Source organism: Protomyctophum parallelum (assembly GCF_964188405.1).
Source record: "Protomyctophum parallelum genome assembly, chromosome: 11".
Taxonomy (NCBI): Eukaryota; Metazoa; Chordata; class Actinopteri; order Myctophiformes; family Myctophidae; genus Protomyctophum; species Protomyctophum parallelum.
Window position 1 is genome coordinate 38,467,685 of NC_139707.1, and position 20,236 is coordinate 38,487,920.

General features: G+C 44.6%; 2 protein-coding genes across 3 annotated transcripts in view; one reads left to right on the plus strand and one right to left on the minus strand.

Annotated features, from left to right (window-relative positions):
• The first annotated feature begins 152 nt into the window (after positions 1–152).
• On the plus strand, positions 153–15,304 carry armc8 (armadillo repeat containing 8). 2 transcript variants are annotated; one of them, XM_083777541.1, is made up of 22 exons: positions 153–236; positions 2,103–2,179; positions 3,771–3,842; positions 4,497–4,639; positions 4,746–4,843; positions 4,977–5,069; positions 5,167–5,247; positions 5,388–5,463; positions 5,610–5,700; positions 6,042–6,102; positions 6,621–6,821; positions 7,510–7,605; positions 7,877–7,959; positions 8,417–8,498; positions 9,310–9,396; positions 9,531–9,623; positions 9,769–9,918; positions 10,801–10,896; positions 11,702–11,797; positions 11,981–12,053; positions 12,971–13,064; positions 13,593–15,304. In XM_083777541.1, the coding sequence occupies exons 1-22, from the start codon at positions 192–194 to the stop codon at positions 13,624–13,626; spliced, it is 2,022 nt and encodes a 673-aa protein (XP_083633667.1). In that variant the 5' UTR covers positions 153–191; the 3' UTR covers positions 13,627–15,304. The 2 variants fall into 2 exon arrangements, with proteins under 2 accessions (XP_083633667.1, XP_083633666.1); XM_083777540.1 differs by having other exon boundaries at positions 158–236; positions 11,981–12,074.
• A 3,965-nt stretch (positions 15,305–19,269) lies between these two features.
• Positions 19,270–20,236, minus strand: part of kcnh3 (potassium voltage-gated channel, subfamily H (eag-related), member 3) — a gene marked incomplete at its 3' end in the record, with an annotated part of 163,300 nt that continues 162,333 nt past the window's right edge. The window contains exon 15 of the mRNA XM_083776787.1: positions 19,270–20,193. Coding sequence (XP_083632913.1) covers positions 19,270–20,193 — 924 coding nt within the window. The remainder of the gene's footprint in view (positions 20,194–20,236) is intronic.

Here is a 20,236-nt window from a genome sequence, read left to right on the forward strand (position 1 = left end):
ACACACACACTCTCACTCACTCACTCACTCACTCACTCAATTTTTGCACCAACAAAAATGAAAGCCTGGTACCGAGGCTACACACTCACTGACTTTAGAGGAAAAACAAGCCCAAAGTCGCTTATAATAAGCAGGCATGGCAACACTGGAAAGTGCTGCTCCGATTGGGGCGCTCGATCGGGGGAAGAGAGATGGCGTGCTTGTTGGAGGCCCCTCTCCGCATCAGTGTGCTGTCTGTGAGTCCCACACTCATCCTTCACTACAGATCTGTATACTTTCCATTGCATTCACCCTGACACTGCATGCACCATGTAGTTTGACGGGTCGTATGGAGCTAGCAGACGGACGAGTCAATATGAAAGGGGTCTAAGTTGTCCTGCTAGCCCGCGAGCTAAAGGGCTTTGCAACATGCACAGCAAGGGCGGTCCACCTACGTAGATGACGGCGAACACTTTTGTGTCACGCCGTGTCCCCGACGGGCGGGGATCGAACGGGAATCTCATTCGAAAGATGTGTGTGATCGCCGCCGCGATCCACCCGTCGGCGTACCGTGTGACTTAAACCAAACGCATTCTGGAGCTGTCAGTGTCACCCGGAATGAGTTAGCCGAGCTAGCCACATTGAAAGTACTGTTTAGAAAAAGAATGGATTAAACGTGCTGTGTAAGCCCAGTGAAGACAACGAGCTTCAGATCAGATGCATCAGATCCGATCCGATCATGATCCAGTAGTTTTACCTTTCTCCTAATGTTATATACCTAATAATAGCTTTGCTATGCTAATGTCAGTTGATCCAGATATGTATCACTATAGCGTTAACTCAGCAAAAGTTATCAGACTAGTGACTCAGCTGTTGATGTTTTTGACCGAGATAACATCCCCAAAGCTACACATCTTTATGATTTAGCTTATTTTCTCACAAGTGATCACAGTGGCAGTGGTTGGGTTGCCAGATTAATTCATATCTATTAGAGGAAACGCCCCCCACAGAGTTATTCTTACTACATGTGTTGACTGTTGTGTTCACTGTTTTTGGCTGAAAGGACCCTGCGTGTCAGGAGGACGAGATATTCATTATTAGTAGCTGTCTAGCTGATCGTTGTTTTCTCCATACATGGCCTAACTGGCTTTTCCACCACATTTATTGTTGTTACAGTAGTTGTCATCCCCACTCCAGTTAGACCACATGCAAGTGAGTTTGTATGTTAACTTGTGTACATATTCATGCTTGGGTAATTTGGGGATATCTTGTTGAAAGCAGGGCACATAAGGCTAGACTGTGCTTCAGTGACTCTGGGGAAAGTTCTGGATATGAGGTTGCTGATAAAGTAGTGAACACAACACAGTTTCAGGTGACACACACCTATATACAATCTGTACACCTACACACATCTATACATCTATAATATGTAGCACAGAGTGCATGTGCGTGATATGTAGCCACAATTTGCAACTCTATATATTTTTTTACAATGGGATGAATCTAGAGTTGCAATACCCTCCATTGACTCCCCACTCATCCAAATTGCGTTTGCGATCTGCTTGTATTAAACAACGTTAAACTCACCATCATTGCAGCTCTAGGCGAAGCTTGAATTATCCTCTTTCAATCTGCCAAGCTTTTGTTTCATAAAAATCCACCGTAGACATGTTATGAGCTACTTTCTGTCAAGACATTCTGTGCAGATGGTTCTTTTTCTAAGTGCTGGAGTTTGGAAGCAGTGCTGGAGTTTGGAAGTGATTGAACGGCCCTGCGTACCACCTGTTTCGAATTTGCACATAATGCAGGAGGCAGCAGCGTGACCCGTAAACAAAAACGAGTGCTTCCAAACTGCAACACTTAGAAAAAGAATCACCTGCACAGAATTTCTTGACAGAAAGTAGCTCATAACATGTCTATGGTGGATGTTTATGAGTTTGACGTCGTTTAATACAAGCAGATCGCAAACAAAATTGGATGAGTAGGGAGTCATTGGAGGCTATTGCAACTCTAGATTCATCACATTATAAAACAATCTGGAGTTGCAAATTGCGGCTATATGAGATGCAGGTTTTGAACCTCGCTAGAAAGTGACTGTTATTTTGTCTCCCATGCCCATACAGGAAGTAACTGCCACCAGCCGCCACTATGTTGACAGACTGTTCGACCCCGACCCACAGAAAGTGCTGCAGGGAGTCATGTGAGTTCGGTACCACATCATTTTTGTGCACTGTCAATGTAAAAGTGTCCTTAATTTAGACGGCATTGTACGCCAAAGTATACATTAGGGGTTGAATATGGGGAAGTATGTTGAACTTGAAATCTGATTTAAAAATGAAACTCATCCATCCTCACATGGCAGAGCGAGGTTTCACAGGTTTAACATTTGAATGCATACAACTGGTGTGAGCATGTTGATGGAGAGAGTTTGATTTGGAGAAAACACGAGTCACAGCAGTGTTTGTATGCCTCTGTTTACGTGTCGACAGATTTGCATGTGACTTGTCTGTGAGAGAGTGCATTTCACTGTCTCTCCTCCTGTGGGCTGGACTCTGACCATTCATCTTTATTTTTAACCCAGACTAGGCTAGCTCTAGTTACTGGCCTGCTCCACTCCACTATCACAGCAGGTACCTGATTTGACTGTGTATGTTTCCACTAGGATCATTCACCTGCTATATTCGATACTATATTGAACACATTCAGGGGAAGACATCATAACTTATGGAAATGTAGCAGACAAACAGTCAGAGTTATTATGTTTGAACTGAAGAGGCTCGTGATATAACCTCAGAGAAAGCATGGAACTTTACTGTTAGTCTGTATGGGTTTCTGTTGTTCAGACTTTCTGTTGTTCAGACTATCATTGGCTTAGGAGGCAGCCAATCATGACTAGGTCGCTAGTAAGGTTGCTAGGAGGCAAGTCATGACTAGGTCATCACTGAAGTCGTCTTTTCAGTCGTTACTGGTTAGTAGTGGTGGGTGCAAGTCCAGGGTCTTTTCAAGCACCGGTCAAAAAAATTAATCCATATCCATTTTCAGTGCATGAACAACAAGCTGGTGCATAAATTTGCCCTAACAACAACAGCTTTATTATGACAAATAGAATCTAGCCTAACCGCTTCATCTTGCACAAACAGATTGATTACAATAGCACATTTTGTGTTTGTGACTGTGCCACATTATAGTTTCTCAGCTAAATATTGCATCAGTTTATTAGAATGACTAGCAATGAACAGTACTTACAAAAATAGGCACTTCAGAATAATCCTTCATAACCTTGACTGGAAATATCCTAAACCAAATTATAGGGTACTCACTACTCACAGCAGGTCACATAATATTCAGTGGTGAGTGCCATCCACATTTGTTGTTGGAGTCAGCTTTGGGACAGTCGATTACTTTCGCAGAGATTTTGTACAATCTAGTCAAATACATTTTCAATTCAAGTGTATTGTATCCTTATTCGTGATTAGCATTGTCATGGTTTCACCTGCACATGACGCAAGCTTACCGTGATGCTATATGGACAGCTGTTGTGAAGCCTATCTGTTGGATGCTTCAGATAAGAGAGAGTGTGCATACTTGAGAAGCAGAGGATTTTAAGTGTGTCTGATTTGCGGTGACGATGATGATGATGATAATATGCAATAACTTGTGTGTGTGTGTGTGTGTGTGTGTGTGTGTGTGTGTGTGTGTGTGTGTGTGTGTGTGTGTGTGTGTGTGTGTGTGTGTGTGTGTGTGTGTGTGTGTGTGTGTGTGTGTGTGTGTGTGCGCACGTGTTTTCACAGTGACATGAAGAATGCCGTCATTGGAAACAATAAACAAAAAGCCAACCTGATTGTCCTGGGAGCTGTGCCCAGGCACGTGTCTCACACACCATCTCCTCAGTCCTCTTGCTCTCCCTTTCTGTCTGTCTTCCCTTTTATTTTCTTACATGCCAACATGACCTCCTCACCCTAAGTCCATTTTATTTGGCAAAATACATATTGCATATATACTGTAGTGTACATTCAGTGGGAAAGTACCCGAGGCGGGGTTGGCGAAAGGGCCTTTCTGTGTGGAGTTTGCATGTTCTCCCCATGTCCCCCTAGGGTAGGTACCCTCACAAAAAACATGCAGTAATCCTGGTCTCTAAACTGCCTCCCCCTGGCCAGCAGGGGCGCCTGATGGAGGGCGCCCCGGCTTACACCCCTGTCAGGTGTAAAGGAGCAACTTGGACACTCGGGCATGAAGGAAGCATGAGTTCAAGTCCGTTGCTCTCTCCATGTCCCCCATATATGGGGACTAGGCTGGCAGAGGGTGTGTAGAGCCCAGGATCACATTAGATAATTGACACAGGGGTGAAAAATGGGTTACAAAATCGTGGGATAAAAATTATAGAAAAAAAAAAAGAAAGATATACAGAAGTAACCATGACCTTATTAGCAAGAAATTTGCATTTTATGAAATGCATAATTGTTATAACCACCACTGTTTATGTGTGTGAAACCAGCTTTGTGTCTGTTTTGATCCAGGTTACTGTACTTGCTACAACAGAGCTCATCCAGCTCAGAGCTTAGAACAGAATGTGCCGTGGTGCTGGGCAGCCTCGCCATGGGCACTGAGAACAACATCAAGTCCCTAGTCGACTGTCACATCATACCTGCCCTGTTGCAAGGTAAAAGCCACCTTTATTCACTTTGAAAGAGGCAAATCTAAGCCAAACCTGTACGGGGTCTATAAAGAGAGTGTGTGTGTGTGTGTGTGCGCGCGCCACATCCCAGGTCTCCTGTGTCCAGACCTGATCTTCATCGAAGCCTGCCTCAGATGTCTCAGAACTGTCTTTATAAGTCCAGTCACTCCAGTGCAGCTGCTCTACACTGTACGTGGCCTGTGGTTTTACTTCAACCCAACTGTGTGTGTGTGTGATCCACACACAACGGATGGTACAACAGCATTTATTGATATAAAACGACACAAAATGTCCTAATAGCCTTTTGTCTGTGCCTTTTTAGGACCCCACTGTGATCCCCCATCTTATGTCTCTACTGAGCCGCTCACAGAGGACACAGGAGTACATCACACAGATATTCTCCCATTGTTGCAAGGTTGGCACACACACACACACACACACACACTCTCAGGTGTGTTCCATTTATTTCCTGGATAAGATTTGTATTAACTGGACATGTGTATTCTTTCCAGACCCCAGAGCACCAGATGGTTCTTTTCAATCATGGCGCCATCCAAAATATCGCACCCCTACTTATATCTCCCTCTTACAAGGTAGGGTGTGTGTGCAGTACGTGCACAATCACATAAACACTAAAGTGTTTTTCTCCTTCATGTCTCTGATTCTCTCTCACCATGTCAATGTCTCTCTCCCATTGTCTCTCTTTCTGTCTCGTCCTCCATGGTTTCTCCAGGTCCGGATGCAGGCGTTAAAGTGTTTCTCAGTCCTGGCGTATGAGAACACTCAGGTCTCGATGACACTGGTGAATGGTGAGGAATCTCCTCTCTCTTCAACTCTGTTTCTCTTTTGACTTTGACTCTTCTAATCTTTGACTCTTCCACTTTCTTGTGTTCTCTTTACACACTTTTCTCCTCTCCTCTCCTCTACTCATTCTATTTCATCAATGTCTTTCCAGTGCTGGTGGAGGGTGAGCTGCTTTCTCAGGTATTTGTCAAAATGATGCAACGGGACCAGCCCATTGAAATGCAGTTAACGGCAGCTAAATGGTAAGCAACTTTAGTAAATAAAATGTCAAATTATTGTCACATCGTACATTTATACCAGGTATAAAAGAGTGGATGAAATTCTAAGTTCTAAGAGTGAAAAACATAACGTATCAAAACGAATCAATTATACATAAAGTGTTTGACAGACAGTGTTCTGCAGTCTTTTGTGCAAATACATCAAATAGCAGCACATATCAAATATGGTCAAAAGGGGTTGTATCCATAACTAAGAAATATCGGTGGTGGATAGTCATTCACACATTGGCCTCTTTTGTTTGTGTGCGTGTGTGTTTTAATAATGTGTGTTTTAATAATTTTTATTTGCTCTCCTATTCTGCCAGTCTAACCTACATGTGTCGAGCTGGAGCCATCAGGACAGATGACAGCTGCGTAGTTCTAAAGGTGAGATAGCTATTTATTTACCTTGACCGTCATACTGCAGGGACACTCCCCCGTTGGCAAGATAATGGGGGGGGAAAAGAATGTTAACCCATTGATTAGGTCGATTCTACATTTTTTTTCTGAAAAACCCATGTTTCTATGTCAGTTGTTCTCAGACAATTTCATGTCATTTTGTTTGAGTACCCAGGCTTTTATTTTCGTTCGCATTTGGCAAAAAAAAGTAAGCCTGGGGAAACGCACTGGAAAATCTGGCATAGGAAGCCCACTTCCTTGTACTTAATAACAGTGCAGAGGCGTGTGTCTCCAAATTTGGTGACGTCCGTGTTCTCCACTGTTTTCTACCAGGGAGGGGGAGGGGTGCGGGGGGACAGGTGCTCAGATCGGTGAGCCAATAGGATCCACTGCCTGTTTTTGACCGGCACCCGCCCCCTCTAGTCTAGACCAGAAGTCATACAGGTTGGGCCAGGCTATAGTTTGAGCGTGAATACAATGTGACGCTCCATGACCTCTCTCCCCAGACCTTGCCGTGCCTGGTGCGGATGTGCAGTAAAGAGCGTCTGCTGGAGGAGCGAGTGGAGGGGGCAGAGACCCTGGCCTACCTGATGGAGCCCGACGTGGAGCTGCAGAGGATCGCCAGCACCACTGATCACCTCGTCGCCATGTTGGCCGACTACTTCAAATACCCTAGCTCGGTGTCGGCCATCACCGACATCAAGAGGGTGTGTGTGTGTGTGTGTGTGTGCATTTGCAGTGTTAACGGTTAATCTCTGGAGAATTATGCCACTGACTGAATCGGACTGGCCCCAGTAACTCTTAAGGCTCATACATACTCCAGTTTTTGGTGATCGCTTATCACGCGGTGTAGTTTTTAAAGGGTTGGAAAACTACACCATTACGTCAGTCACGGTGATGATCAGCTATCACCGCGTACACAGACCCATCTCTCTGTTTTTACTATCAGACAAGTCTTTTCACTCTGGAGCTATCACCCCGTTCACTGATTGGTCTAGAAGTTGGGTAAACCACAGGGAGGCGGGGTCAATCCTTAAGGACATCACCGCGAGTATGATGGCCTCAACTCTTATCACCGTTATAGGTGATAAGCTATCACCTAAAACGGTGATAACCTATCACCAAAAACTGTAGCATGTATGAGCCTTGAGTGGCTGGCTGAAAAATAAATTGTTAAATGTTTTCAGGGAAATTGATAAAATCCACAATCACAATGTTTAAGATGTCCAATACATCAACATTTAGTGCCAGGTGGTAAAAGAAAAACGGAATTACTGCAGTCCTTAGTTCCTAACTTCCGAATACCTTTTTTTCTAGTTAGAAATTTGAATCTTAAAGCCATTTTTGTTTAGTTTTCACTGTAAGTAACGGGTCTACTGTCTCTCTCCTGTGCAGTTGGACCATGACCTAAAGCACGCTCACGAGCTGAGACAAGCCGCTTTTAAACTGTACGCCTCATTGGGCTCCAATGATGAGGACATCCGCAAGAAGGTGACTTTTCCAATCAAACATATCTCTGCTGTCGGGGAGAAACCACCTACTGTACCTCCAAAATGTTCATTTTTCACGTTAATGAAGAAAACCTTATGTATATTTTTTTAAACAAAAGCAATACTGCCTCATCAAAGTTGCAATTGTGAGTTACTGTAGGTGGTTTTGTCCGAAGCACTTTTTTTTATACTTTTCTTTGGTTAAATTCTTTCAAAGCCAACACACAGATGTTCATTAGCGTTGATTAATGCTAATTAATCAATCCCTGCAGATCACAGAGACGGAGAACATGATGGACAGGATAGTCAGCGGCCTATCAGAATCTAGCATCAAAGTCCGTCTAGCAGCTGTCAGGTATGCTTGCTTCTATCATCCATCCATCTCGTTATGCTCTCACATTCTGATGACGGTCGATTTAAAAAAAATATTTTTTTAAATGTATTGTTTTCTGAAAAACCTCATGTTACTATTTCGGTGGTTCTCAATATTTCATGTCAAGGACCCCCACAAATATATTAAATTGGCCGCCGACCCAAATCTGAAAATGTGTTGTTTCAGGTACCCCCTCCCAGAAAGCAAAGATTTTAGTTAAAAACGTTCGCCCTGAAAGAATATATATTCAAAGCTTTGCACCACATGTTCATGATTTTTCAAAAATAGCAGACCTACAAGCTCATAACTTGTAGATCTGCTATTTTTCAATAGCTAAATTGTTTAAAACACCAAAAAGTTCCCGCCCAGAATGGTTTAAAAATGACTGCAGCCTCTTTTGTTTGTTTCTGTCTGTCTGTCTGTCTGTCTGTCTGTCCAGGTGTCTCCACAGTCTGTCACGGTCGGTGCAGCAGCTAAGGACCAGTTTCCATGATCACGCAGTGTGGAAACCACTCATGAAGGTCAGTGGCCACTGTTTCAATCATCTGTCGTGTGAAAAATAAATGTGTGAAAAATAAATAAGAAAATAAAGAAGCGACTAGGCTACTTGGCTATTTGAAAATGGTCAATCTACAACCTGACCAATTCCACCATCTTGACACTGTTTAAAAAAAGAAAAGAAAACTAATAACATCTTGAAAAATAATTTATTTGGGAATATGTTTGAAAAACATTTTAACACTTAGTGAGCCCACGCAAAACTTTCAAAAAATCACTTTCACCTAGAAACTCCATTCACACTTTGTATAATTAAATAATTAAAGTTATTTAACTTAAACGGCCAATACATTCTCAATGGCAATAACAAAATTTGGCACCACGTATTTTTTTAAATACAATATTAATAATGAATTAATTAATAATAAATAAAAGACCACAGACGTCTTGGGCACAGCACGTGGGGTAATATCAAAGACGTCCACAGATGTCTTGGGCACAAATCTTGTAAGGGGGTCCCTGGCACAAAATATTTTCAGATGGGGACCTATAACAAGCATACAGTACATGGCAATGCTGTAAGTGGCATGTCTAGGACTCCTATCCCACCACATGGCATGTAACTAGTAAGTGGGATCATGCATTATTAATTAATCAATTAATAATGTATTATCGGGAGTGAGCTTATGGAGGCCGAAAGTGTAGGGGGTGGCTCATTAAAACAGCAAGGCTTAGCTGTGCTTATTTAACCCTAACCCAGCATATACTGAACAACCTCACAATCTCTACACTTGTGCCAATTTGAACTTCTCATCCTTGTGTGGTTGTTTCTAGTTGTTACAGAATGCCCCAGATGAGGTCCTGGTTATGGCCTCCTCTACACTATGCAATCTGCTGCTGGAGTTCTCCCCCAGCAAAGAGGTACACGCAACACTAGATTGCAGATAATATGATGAAGTATGATGCATGCAGACTTCTAAAGAGAGTGTGTGTGTGTGTGTGTGTGTGTGTGTGTGTGTGTGTGTGAGCGTGTGCGTGTGCGTGCTTGTGCGCAGCCCATCCTTGAGTCAGGGGTGATAGAGTTACTATGCAGCCTAACCCAGAGTGACAGTCCTGCACTGAGGGTCAATGGGATCTGGGCACTGATGGTGAGAAAATATTACTTAATATCCCTGTTCTTTATCACACCGTCCTTCTCACACACTTCTGTATCTGTATATCATTGCATCTGCCTGGTACACTGACTATGGCCAGAGTGTTTAGTTTGTATATCTGTGTGTGTGGTTGTTGTAGAACATGGCGTTCCAGGCAGACCAGAAGGTGAAGGTGGAGATCGTGCGCTCGTTGGGCACGGAGCAGTTATTCCGACTGCTTTCAGACCCCGACACCAACGTGCTGATGAAGACCCTGGGCTTGTTACGCAACCTCCTGTCAACACGCCCGGTGAGAGAGACACACACACACACACACACACTAGGGCATTAAGCAACTAGTTTACTAGTCTACTAGTAAATCCACTAGTCGACCTTGTTGGTACTAGTTGGCTAGTTGATAAGAAGAAAATATACAATATATTTATTTTCCCGATTTTGTAGGCCTCAAGATCAGGTAGATTATAGTTATAGTCACCAATGTACACAGTTTTGTACAAATATGTACAAATATATATATATATATATATATTTTTTTTTTTTACATAATAGGTAGTTAACCCATTTTGGGCGGGAACCCCTTTTGGTGTTAGAATTATGTTATGCTTTAGCTATTGAAAAATAGCAGATCTACAAGCTCATAGCGCGCCACCGAGTGGCGCTCTACGAGCTTGTAGATCTGCTATTTTTGAAAAATCGAAGAGCGACTGACATATAAACATAGCTTTTTCAGAAAACTGTCAGGATTGAGAAGACATTTTTTTAATCTGATCCCAGTAAACTAGGCAACTAGTCAACTAGTAAAAATGACTAGAAGTGAATGCCCTAACACACACACACCGTGTGCAACCTGACCAATTCCACCATCTTGACACTGTTTTTAAATGCAAGCTCCACATTGAAAATACGGTGAGATGGTACAGACTAAAATAAAATGTGGTGTAAACCGTAGGCCAAAAGATGTCTCAAAAGTAGACCAATCACCGGCAGAACAATGTGCACGCGCTGTATTCTGTCACGAATCGTCCAGGAAAGCCTGAAATGTCATGTTATTTCACCACTCCTGCGTCCTCCTGGCTCGCCACTGTTCCACAGACGCAAACGCTGAGACATGTTGCCCTTTCTCCCACACACTAACTATCCCTGTCTGCCCCATCTTCCTTGGTGTTCTCAGCACATTGACCAGATCATGAGTTCTCATGGGAAGCAGATCATGCAGGCGGTCACTCTCATCCTGGAAGGAGAGCACAGCATAGAAGTCAAAGAACAGGTTGGGCTATAATGGATATAATGGAATAAACTGTATATGGGGTAAAATGCTAAGTCAGAAAGACCCACTGTTGAGCACATTCTACTGGTAAGTGGCACTGATGTGAGGAGTGCCTTTTTGGGGGCAACTACAAAGTCCATAGACTTGGCTGCCACATTACGTCATGGAGGGCATGGATAATGCAAACATAAAAGGTCCATAGACTTGTCTGCCACATGAGGTCACGTGGGGGCATGAATAAGACAAACACAATGTCCAGACTTGGCTGCCACACAGTCCATAGACTTGGCTGCCACATGACATGTCTGAAAGCCAGACGTTGGAGGGGTATCGCCCCTTAAAAAAAGTTTGTCATAAACATTTCAAAAAGTATTTATTTAAAGACCTTTTAAGCGTCGTACGAAGCCAACTCCAGTCGTGACAAATCATGACAACACACACAATATTTTGGACCAAACAAATAATTACAAAGAAGAAAAACAACAAAATAAGTGTTGTAACCTGCCGTTCTTTTCTACTTTCTAATACTTTGTTTGGCCCAAAACATTGTGTTTGTCATGATTGTCATGATTTGATTTGTCACACCATGAGTCTTTAAATACTTTCTGAAAAGTCTATGAGGAAAATGAACGGGGATTTATTTTCCGGGTCTCTCGAGCGACACTCTATAGCAATGCAATCGCAAGGAAGAGAGAGGAGAGGGAGCTAGCCATTTGCGACTGGTAGAACTTCTGCAACATTTCTGTGTTGTCGGAACCAAGCAGCAACACAAGGGAGCTAACTAACTGTCTCTCTTGTACCTCAGACTCTGTGCATCCTGGCCAACGTCGCAGACGGCAACACAGCCAAGGATCTCATCATGACCAACGACGACATTCTCCAGAAAATCAAATACTACATGGTACTTCACAAAGCTCCTCTAAATGTTTTTGTTATGGAATAAATTATCCAGAAATGTAGGAAAAGAATTGCATCAAACTATTCATTTGGAGATGCCTCATACATACAGGTAACTTATCGTAAGTTATTGCTTATTATTCTCATCTCTTTCTCCGTCTCTCTCTCTCTCCCACATTCCTCTCAGGGGCATTCGAATGTGAAACTGCAGCTGTCCGCTACATTCTGCATCTCCAACCTGATCTGGAACGAGGAGGATGGTGAGTGTCACGCCCCCAGAGGTGAGAGAGGGAAGTTAACTACATGAACGATCTGGTGAAAATGGCACATCTACTGTGTAGCTTATCGGCTATATTTAGTGTAGATGGGGGGGGGGGGGGGGGGGGGGGGCCCAGTGCAGTCCACTAGGAGCCTCTGATGACCCTACGACCTAAAGGAGAATTCCATACTAAAAGGCTTTCTTACCTTTCTTTGTAGTTGTTACGTCCCCACCAAAGAGGTCCAGGTTTTGTGCAAAAGCTCCTTATTGGCTATTTCCCCTACCATAAGCCCTAAATTTATTGCATTGAATGGGGCTATGGGGTGTTGTGCTAATTCGCTTATTTCCATCGCTCAAAAAAAGAAAAAAAATTGTATATATCCTCTCTTCATAATGTAAATAATATCCCAAGCGGCACACTTTACTACTTATTTCGATGGAAATAAATAATTAGCACAACACCCCATAGCCCCATTCAATTCCCATTCCATTCAATGCAATTCATTTAGGGCTTATGGTAGGGGAAATAGCCAATAAGGAGTTTTTGCACAAAAAAACACCTGGACCTCTTTGGTGGGGACGTAACGACTACAAAGAAAGGGAAAAAAAAAGCCTTGGAATTCTGCTGCTCTAGGACGGTCCTGGAATTCTCCTTTAAGTAAATATGGTTTATGTAAAGGAGAACTTTACCCTGTTTCAACCTTATCGACCTATATCATGCTCATTATAAGATGCCACAATTTGAGTTCACTCTGTGTCTAATCGGTGGGCTGTGGATAGTTCAGAAACCTGCCATGATAACATCGATGGAGGATTCCAAGCTAATGGAAACGACAGCCTAACCTTTTTCGTGTGTGTGTGCGTGTGTGTGTGTGTGTGTGCGTGCGTGCGTGCATGTGTGTGTGTGTGTGCGCGCAGGCTCTCAGGAGCGGCAGGATAAACTGAGGGAGATGGGGTTTGTAGATATCCTGCACAAACTGACCCAATCCTCTGACCCCAATCTCACTGACAGGTGGGCCATCTGTGTTTCACCATGCATGCACAGTTGCACACGCTAACCCGTCCACGCTGTCGGGTGGAAATTGGAAACCATTGCATGTCCAAAACTGTTACTTTTCAGAACGTTGGAACAAAAACAACCCAGTTGTCCGTGTCCCAGTGGATCGTTCTATTTAGTCACAACTTGCTTCTTGATACAATAGTATAAAACCCAGTCAGACCTAGCCTAAACATTTGTTTTGGAGGTTTTCTGCCTGACAGCAACAATAATGAAGGTACTACACTAATTCAGACACACAGACACACACAGAACATTACACATGTGTAAGTTAAGCCCCCCCCTAGGGTTTCTTACCTCGCCGGTCCGGCACAGTATTTCCTAGGAAAGAATGTATATGATTCATATTGTACAAATCAAATAAATCAAAATCAAATAGTACAGAAAATACACTTAAGTATAGAAGCTAAATTATTTATTACATGCTAATAAAACTGCTGAGAAGGTCATACTAACTCTTTTTCTTTTTTTTATAACCCCAAGGGCGAAGACAGCAATGCAGCAGTACCTGGCATGACCACACGGGGGGGTGGATTCCCCTTGTTGCCAGCCTAACTAACAATGAGGGAAGACCTGCAGACTTCTTTTTTTTTCCCCTCGAGTTTTTTTTTTAACCCCAAGATTTTGATTTGATGCACAGAGACACCTATTATTATTATCATTATTATTATTATTATTATTATTTTAATCTACAGCAGGTCTCCCCCTCACCAAGACCCCTGCTCCCTGCACCAACTGCTTCCCCAACCCCGGGCCTTCCCTGTCCCCCTCTCTCCAAAACTCAGCAAGGGGGACGATGGTGGTCGATGGTTGCTGCTGTTGGGCAACTAACGGTTATATGGGGGTGGTCTCTGTGGTTTCAGCCCCCCCCCCCCCCCACACACACACACACACACACACACACACACACACACTTTTTTCTTTTCAATACACGAATGAGGTGATATATATTTTTCTCTCTGAGGCTTGTGAAGACCCCCCTCTTTGGAGTACAGCAGTCTAATGAGCACCACCATGTGGCCAGGAGGCCTCGGTGCTTTTGGACTCCCAAGCAGTGTGGACTGTGGAGGCTCTGTCTCAAGAGAACCGGACTTTGGTTCGAACCCGAGGGCAGGGCTGTGGTGGGAGAGCGACGCTTCCTGGTTTTATTTTTGCTAATTAATTATTCGGTAACAATATGTACAAATATTCTTAATATTATTGTTATTTTTAGGACACGAGAAAGGACATGTTTGGAGAGAAGAAAAAAAACCCAGACAAGACTGCTTATTTTGAAGTTTTTTTTTGTTTTGTGTTGGTGTTTTTTTCTTTTTCTTTTTTTGTGAATACATACCTCGTAAATATATATAAATATAAACATAAATATATTTTTTTGATTTTTATTTTCCTCCGCTCCCCTTTTAGATTTTGTTTCCCCCCAATATGTGTGATGCGTAACCTCTGGTAGCAGAGTGAATCCACCGCAGTGTGACACAACTACACCCCTGGACTCGAGCAAGGATTACTGAGGCCAATGAGGATATACAGTATACATTTTCTCTGTGTGCCCTCACACACACACACACACCACTGCTTCTGTGTGCTCTTAACTTTTCTCTGGTTTGAAAGGAATGGAATGTTGGCGGTATTGTGGTGTAGTAGGTGTACTGTTGACCTATTATATATATATATATATATATTTCCAGTGGGAAATGCAGTTCAATTTCAGATAGATGCGCCACTACCCTGACCTTTTCAAATTAGCAGGCTTCGTGTACATGAGGAGCGTGTGTAATATCTCTCAACGCCTCTGCATACTTGAGATTTTAATCTCCAGCAGTGCATTCCCTGCTGCGCGCTCCGCATCCCGTCTCATCCACTTTAAATATCAAGACACGAGAACGGAGGTCTGCTGGAGGTCCATGTTTTCTGTCGGCTCTAATCTCTCCGTTGCGTTTTGGGACGGCGGGCGTCAGGAATGAAAGCAGGAGATAATTGGGCATGGCCACCCTGGGGGACAAGGCATTAATTGTCCACGATACAATAATACTACATTGTTGTTTTCTCCCCTTCTGCTGTATGAGTTTCTCTGCCTCTCGGAAGCCTTTCTAGACTGTTGCCCCTTGACATTTCAAACCTTTTTGTTGAAGCTCTGATAGGACGAATGTTACCAATGAAAAATATATGCAGACTTGAAAGAAGGACCCTCGTTTGTGTTTGTGCGTCTTATTTCTCAGAATGTTGTTTTATGGTTATGGTTACTCAAGACATAATCATGAACAAACACCCATTATATAAGCAGCATGACTAGTCTCAGACAGAAGATTTAGATGTGAAAATGTTCAAAAGATTGGATTCAAACCAGGGTTATAACAACACTATGCCACTGATTTACTATGACAATAACTACAAAATACTGTTCCTGAAGAAACGGTGAGGTCTTTGAGTAGCGATCCATACTCTGATGTATTGACCCATGTGATGTCCCTCTGTCTTCCGATTTCCGATTTGTTGACCCACATGCTGTCACAGCCCAGCAGGATAACGGTCCCGGAAATAAACATGTACGATGATGTCACAGCCCAGGAATAAAATGCAAACATATAAAGGATTTAAGTTAGTTAGTCTGCGTTTCATTAGCAGGACGGCGCTTTGGATATCGTCGTCATAGCGCTAGCACAGTGATTCACACGTGCAATGTTCTAATCCAGGTTGTGTTATTATTACCACATGTACAGTAGTTTCGCTCAAACTGTTTTTTGGTTGTGGAATCAATGTCTGTGCGAGTGTGTGTGTGTGTGTGCACTGCGGGTCCGTGACGCAGCGATGAGTGCGCGGCCGTGTGTTCGCTGGGGGTCGTGACCCTCTGAAGCAGCACAGGAGTCCCATAAATCTTATAAAACAACACTTTATTGTACAGTATTTATTCCTGGTAAAGTTTCTGTAACAGTAGTTAAAATACATCTGAAGCACAATAACCTCCAGGAGGTCAGTGGCCTCCCTGTCATCTGTCAATAGATCATAAGCAGGCACATTCCTCATGCAAATAGCTTGTGACATGCATTTGATTGAAAACCCCCCCATAACCACTTAAATCCTATATACTTGGTTGTATGTGTATGTCAAATAGAGAGAATATTTTAACATATCTTTGCGGCACGTTGTGAGCTTGTAGATCGGCTGTTGTCGCTGAATGTTCACCTACACAGTATGTCACTGAAAGGTTGCCTATTTTTTGCCCGAATGTGCACCTATTATGACATGTCAATGGAGCCCTTTTCACCCTGTTCAATAGGAACCCTAATAGAATCAGATCTCCTGGTGTTCTCTCAGTGGGAAGTCTGCTTTACAAATGAATATATTTTGGGACTGTGAACAGTCTAAACCCACCCGCCTCCCCTCCACCCTCTACAGAAAATAGAAACCAGAAATCTGCCTGCGCTTATATTACAAAGAAGGCATGGTTGGCCTATCCTGCACACCGTATAGAACGTCGCTGACAGGTCAAATCAACGTGTATAGGGACGCTGCTTCCTGGGTGGTGCCAAGGAAGCTCTGAGAAGGAAGTGAAGTGGTCACGTGACTGGGCTGCGCCATGACACTTTCATGGGAGCCAAACTACCCGGAAGTTTGGCAGAATGCACTGGAGTCAATGAGAGCTCAGTGACCAGCTCATGTTATTTTCCAGAAGTGATTACTTTACAAAAGGTCTCAATTGTTCATGAATAATGTTTGTTATGAGCTGGTCCAGCCGGCTCCATTCACTGCCATGTATTCATTGCACTTCCTATGTGAGTTTGGCTCCCATGAAAATGTCATGGCGCAGCCCAGTCACGTGACCACTTCCCTTCCTTCTCAGAGCTTCCTTGGGTGGTGGTGTATCATTTTTCCACTCTGTCAGAATCTAAGTGTGTGTGTGTTGGTGCTACATACTCTAGGAGTGTAAAAGGCTACACGCGTTGAGTACCATTTAGAGCTAGCGTCGTAACAAAAGGGGGGGGCACATCATCCTTAACCCACTCCCCCCGCCGCAGTTGACCTGCGCCGGAGGACACCCTGATGATAAGGTAAAGATTTCCTATTAAACACACCCTCCCTCGTTCATCAACAAAAATAAATTAATATATAAATTATTATTATTTTATTGTATTTTTTGTATTTAATTTTTAAATGAAGTGCAGTGTGCAGTGTTAACGGTGAATGGTGGTGCATGATCAAATGCTATGCCAGTCAGCCAATAACTATTAAAGATCCCCTGTGGGAAGTCTTATGTCATCATTATATGGAGAAGGCACGGATGGTTGAATGGCTAAAGCTCGGGGGTGCTGTAGGAATGATCTCTCAAGCCTGATCTACACTTAGTTATGTGCCACAGCGTCGCATACTGAAAATGGCTGATCTATACAGCAAACCTAACCTAAACCTTTTAGCTCGTCGTGACCCCAAAAGAGAAGTTTGAGCTTGTGAGCTTGCAGATCAGCTATTTCCCCACTGCCTGTTGATTAAACGTATGTTTTCTAATTTATGGAATTTCTTTTATTTGTTTGTTGATTTCTTCGAAACAAAAATAAATCATTGAATATGTTTCATTGGTGACAAATCAAGGCACCCATAAAAATGTGTCCGTGATCCGCTAAAGGGTCCTAACCCAGTGATCTATTCTACAGTACTTATCCGCTAAAGGGTCCTAACCCAGTGATCTATTCTACAGTACTTAGGAATAGATCAGCTGTTCTAAAGGGTCCTAACCCAGTGATCTATTCTACAGTACTTACTGTAAGATCAGCTGTTCCCAGCGTGTGGCACTTTTACACAACAAAGCATAACTCAGGCTGTATAACGTTGGCTGGCAATAAACAGTCACAGATAGTTTATGATATGCAGTATATTTGAGATGGCTGTGGTTTAATAAACAGTCACAGATAGTGATATGCAGTATATTTGAGATGGCTGTGGTTTTACGTGACGTGGTCTAAACTTCTGTACCTTGATTGCCTTTGATCTGGCCTTTGGGCTTTGGCACGCGCTCTCTAGTCTCCTCTCCACCCCTAAAGCAGAACCTCTGCCGTCATGTCCCATTATGGCTTTCCATGAATTCACACATATTCGTTCACATGTATGTCTGGTCCTTCACTCACTTGTGCATCGATTCGCTCAGCTTGTGTACCTCAAAAGGATGTTCTTGGAGAGTTATACAGGGGGAAAGGAAAATATGGCATACTCTGTCAAAACATCGGAACAAGCTCACATATTTACAAAGGATGTAGGATGCAGGTGTGCGCTGTGTGTGTGTGTGTGTGTGTGTGTGTGTGTGTGTGTGTGTGTGCGTGCGTGCGTGCGTGCGTGCGTGTTCAACAGGAAAATGTAAATGTGGGGTTTCCATTCCAAGAGATGAGATGACACTTGAAACAGGTGGAGACTGAATGAGTTTACATTCCCAGTCCCAGCAGAGGGACTTGGATGATCGGATGAACGCATGCTTCATGTGCTGAGCTGGAGACATATAGTGTAGTGTAGTGTGGAGACCCCACCCATAGGAGTCGACGACCAGGCTGCTGAAACATCTGGCTGTATCCATGTGGGTTTATCAACAGTACTAGACAAAACCCATGTTCTGTTCTGTTCTGTTCTGTTGAGTTTAGTTTGTTTGGAGCCCCCTCTGCCCCCAATAAACAGGCTCACAGGTTCTTCTGGCGCTCTCATGGGAAATATCTTAGATCAGACCTTTGAGACATTGTGCTACACAGCTACAGGGTCTCCCCAGTGGCTTTAAGTACCTCTGGATGCGACTCAAGTGCTGAAAAACGTCACAAGACGAGGAGTGGCAGTAGTAGTTCTGCAGACTAGACCTGACGAGAGCAGGAGTGTGACTTTGACACGTAGGTTTTTGAACCTCTGAATGTATGGCTGTGTCTCTCTTTAAGAACTGTCTGTCGCTTTGCAGCACAAACTGGCACTGTCTCCATTCTGTTTGCCATCCTTTCCTTCTATCCATCTGTTCTTTCAGCCATTGGGATTCCTCCCCTCAGGCTTGTTTTCTCTCACTCTCTCACGTATGCTGCATCTCTCTCTCTCTCTCTCTCTCTCTCTCTCTTTCGCTCTCTCTCTCTCTCTCTCTCTCTCTCTCTCTCTCTCTCTCTCTCTCTCTCTCTCTCTCTCTCTCTCTCTCTCTCTCTCTCTCTCATAGCGCCGGTTCTTCCTCATCTATGAAGCTGATGTCCTCTGTAGAGGACTTCTCCTCTGACCTCCTCCTCCTCCCCCACTGCTTCATCTCCAGCTCCTGGGGGCGAGCTCCGAGTCTAGCCCCCCCTCCCACTCCTCCTCCTCCTCCCCGGTGAGACCAGGGAGGAGTCGGGGCACCTCCCCCTCCCCCTCCCCCTCCTCCTCGCCTCGTGGACCCTGTGGAGTCCAGGGAGAGGGCGGGGGAGGCGGGAGGAGGAACGCGAGGCAGCGCAGGAGGAGGGGAGGCCGGTGAGGTGGTGAGCGACGGGGCCAGGTGGGGAGGAGGAGGAGGAGGAGGTGGCAGGGTGTCTTGGGAGGGGGGCGGGGGGAGGAGACCTCCAGGCGGGGGGTGATGGAGAGACGAGGAGGAGGAGGAGGACGAGGAGAGGGACATGGTGAAGGAGATGGGAGAGGGCGACGGGGCGTGACAGGCCTGGGGAGGAGGAGGCCGGTCCTGCAGGAGAATCGGGGAGAACGTCCCGTTGCTCCGGAGGTCCGGGCGGAGGAGCTCTCTGTCTCCTCCTCCCCCTCCCCGCGGCTCCTCGCGGCTCTCCCCCGGGGGGCAGGCGGCGGGACAGGAGGGAGGTCTGCACGGTGAAGGAGGCGTGGTGGCGGTGGGGAGGAGGAGGCACCCGGGCAGGTCGACGCCCCCCGCGTCTCCGCTGTCCAACAGGGAGCAGCACGACGTGTCGGTGCTCTGGGCGGAGCGGGGGGGCGGCGGGGGGGCGGCCGGTTGGCTGCTGCCGACGGGAGGCGGGGTCCATGTCGGCGTCAGGGCCGTCAGCATTGGCTGCGGCGGCGTCAGGAGGAGGGGCTTGAGCAGGCGCGTCATTATCTGCAGCTCCTGACTGAGCTGAGAGACTTGCTTGGAGAGACTGGTCATCTTTACAGCGAGGAGAGAGATGGAACAATGTACTTTAGAACAA